Source organism: Protomyctophum parallelum (genome assembly GCF_964188405.1).
Source record: "Protomyctophum parallelum genome assembly, chromosome: 16".
Lineage (NCBI taxonomy): Eukaryota > Metazoa > Chordata > Actinopteri > Myctophiformes > Myctophidae > Protomyctophum > Protomyctophum parallelum.
The window spans coordinates 48,911,557-48,914,962 of NC_139711.1; the positions used below are offsets into that span (position 1 = coordinate 48,911,557).

Sequence of the window (3,406 nt, forward strand, 5' to 3'; positions counted from 1 at the left end):
TTATTTATAACAAATTGATCACTAGTTCCCAGCACGCTTATAGGCAAGGTCATTCCACGTCAACTGCTTTAGCTCAGTTGACTGATGACTGGCTGACTCAAATGGACATCAAGAAGATGGTTGGCACTGTCTTGCTTGATTTTAGTGCTGCATTTGATGTCATAGACCATGGCATAATGATATCTAAACTAAAAACATATGGATTTAGCAATATGGCACTTGATTGGATGGTGAGCTACTTATCGGAGAGATCACAGAGAGTGTTTTTTAATGGTAGCCTATCCGAATGCAAGTATAATTATTGTGGGGTTCCTCAAGGAAGCTGTTTGGGTCCTTTACTTTTCATTATTTTTACTAATGATCTCCCTTGTGTGGCTATGAACACCCATATGGTAATGTATGCTGATGACACAACTCTGTATAGTACTGCCCCTTCATTAAATGAGTTAGTGAGTAATTTAAATCAGGATCTTGAGAGGGTATCTAACTGGGTGAAAAATAACAAACTAGCACTGAATGTTGCCAAAACAAAAAGTATTGTTTTTGGCACCAGGCATATGCTTATTGGTGACCCTCAGCTACACCTATCTATGTCCGGTATACCAATAGAACAGGTTAAGAAAACTAAACTGCTTGGAGTTCTACTGGACAGTGAATTGTCATGGTCGGATCATATTGATGACATTGTTACTAAGATGGGTAGAGGTATAGCCATGTTCAGGAAGTGCTCCACATACTTGACATCCTCAGTCATGGGTCAAGTGATACAGTCATTGGTGTTTTGTCACCTTTATTATTGTCCTGTTGTATGGTCAGCGGCAACTCAAGCAGACCTGAACAAACTACAACTTGTTCAGAACCGAGCTGCTAGACTGGCACTTCATTGTTCTACTCGCACAAATATTGAATATATGCATAAACGCCTGTCCTGGTTATCTGTCAAAAACAAACTCCATTGCAGTGTCCTCATGTTTGTTAGAAACACAATTTCTAATCAAACACCAGATTACTTTTTCAAACAGTTATTAAAATCGAGTGACAGACATAATCATAACACCAGAATTGCAAGCCTCGGTCATTTATCACTCCCTGCTCCAAAAACGAACCTCCTTAAACAAACAGTTATGTATCGATCAATATCATTTTGGAACATGTTACCACCTCACATTAATATAACACAACATAAATTATCTTTCAAATATGCTTTAAAGGAACACTTGCTACAGCTGACCACATGACCATACCGTTATTCTCATTATGTTGCATTTTAATTTGATAGAATAAATTGTAATTATGTATTTCCATGTATTTAACTTTGTTGAATGTATTTGTAATTACCGTATGTATTTTTTGTATGTATATGGACCCCAGGAAGACTAGCTGTCGCCACGGCGTCAGCTAATGGGGATCCATTCAATAAACAATAAACAAATAAACAATAAACAGTATACTACTGTTATTAATCAGTACTGTAGTACCACCTGGTATGGATGTCTGTCTGCAGCCCTAAAGTCACAACTGCTGCAACAACTGACAAAGATTGTTGGACAACAACTTCAGAACCTTTATCCATCCACGTATGATAACAGCATCCTAAGGTTATCGAGGAAAAAATCACCTCATCTATGGAGAATATAGGTTGAGGAAGTAGATATGGTGTACCAGCATACAGTAAGGTCAGGCTAAAGAGGTCCTTTTGTCCACCAGTCGACCTTGAGGCTTAATCAGGAGTTGTAGTAGCCACGGGGTAATCTAGGCGGTGGATATTGCTCTTGTCTTCATGTCTCTATGTATGTAAATTGTCTTGTTCTTTGTGTTATGTCAAATGTGTGTATACTGTATGTGTTCTGCATACTTGGCTGCTGGGTCGCAAGACACCTTTCAGTGTGAACTGACAATAAAGTACTATTAATATCATATCATTGCGGTGGTCGCCGCGGTAACCTTCCTTGACCTCTGACCTATACCACAGCACTCCTAACCAATCAAATATCTTATCTTGCAGGGAGCGGTTGCTAGGCGACCTAGGGGGGCGGTCCCAGCGCTCCAACAGCCTGACCAATCAGAACTTCGTGGTCAAGCTGACGGTGCAGATCACCCGAGACCCGGTGCTGGACGGGACCAACGGACACGGCTTCACGCTGACGCAGCAGCCCCCCCTGCTGGTCAGAGACGTCACTACAGGTAAACACACACACACACACTGCCCCCCCCCCCCCTGCTGGTCAGAGACGTCACTACAGGTAAACACACACACACACTGCCCCCCCTGCTGGTCAGAGACGTAACTACAGGTAATTAAGACTATTCCTCAATCTCCGAATGTTATATAGAGTCTGGAACTACACCTTCCGCATTTATATTTGACTCATGATCAGAGCTTCCGTTACTCCAGACTGTATGACGGAAGCATTTATATTTGACTCATGATCAGAGCTTCCGTTGCTCCAGACTGTATGATGGAAGCATTTATATTTGACTCATGATCAGAGCTTCCGTTGCTCCAGACTGTATGACGGAAGCATTTATATTTGACTCATGATCAGAGCTTCCGTTGCTCCAGACTGTACGACGGAAGCATTCATATTTTACTCATGATCAGAGCTTCCGTTGCTCCAGACTGTATGACGGAAGCGTTTATATTTGACTCATGATCAGAGCTTCCGTTGCTCCAGACTGTATGACGGAAGCGTTTATATTTTACTCATGATCAGAGCTTCCGTTGCTCCAGACTGTATGACGGAAGCATTTATATTTGACTCGTGATCAGAGCTTCCGTTGCTCCAGACTGTACGACGGAAGCGTTTATATTTTACTCATGATCAGAGCTTCCGTTGCTCCAGACTGTACGACGGAAGCATTTATATTTGACTCGTGATCAGAGCTTCCGTTGCTCCAGACTGTACGACGGAAGCATTTATATTTTACTCATGATCAGAGCTTCCGTTGCTCCAGACTGTATGACGGAAGCATTTATATTTGACTCATGATCAGAGCTTCCGTTGCTCCAGACTGTATGACGGAAGCGTTTATATTTTACTCATGATCAGAGCTTCCGTTGCTCCAGACTGTACGACGGAAGCATTTATATTTGACTCATGATCAGAGCTTCCGTTGCTCCAGACTGTACGACGGAAGCATTTATATTTGACTCATGATCAGAGCTTCCGTTGCTCCAGACTGTACGACGGAAGCATTTATATTTGACTCATGATCAGAGCTTCCGTTGCTCCAGACTGTACGACGGAAGCATTTATATTTGACTCATGATCAGAGCTTCCGTTGCTCCAGACTGTATGACGGAAGCATTTATATTTGACTCATGATCAGAGCTTCCGTTGCTCCAGACTGTATGACGGAAGCATTCATATTTTACTCATGATCAGAGCTTCCGTTGCTCCAGACT

The 3,406-nt window shown here is 42.2% G+C and overlaps 1 protein-coding gene across 1 annotated transcript in view; it reads left to right on the forward strand.

Annotated features, from left to right (window-relative positions):
* The window catches only part of frmpd1b (FERM and PDZ domain containing 1b), a gene marked incomplete at both ends in the record, with an annotated part of 61,973 nt that overhangs the window by 1,490 nt on the left and 57,077 nt on the right, over positions 1-3,406 (forward strand). Inside the window, 1 exon segment of the mRNA XM_083786421.1 lies at positions 2,006-2,284. Within this exon segment, the coding sequence (XP_083642547.1) occupies positions 2,006-2,284 (279 nt within the window).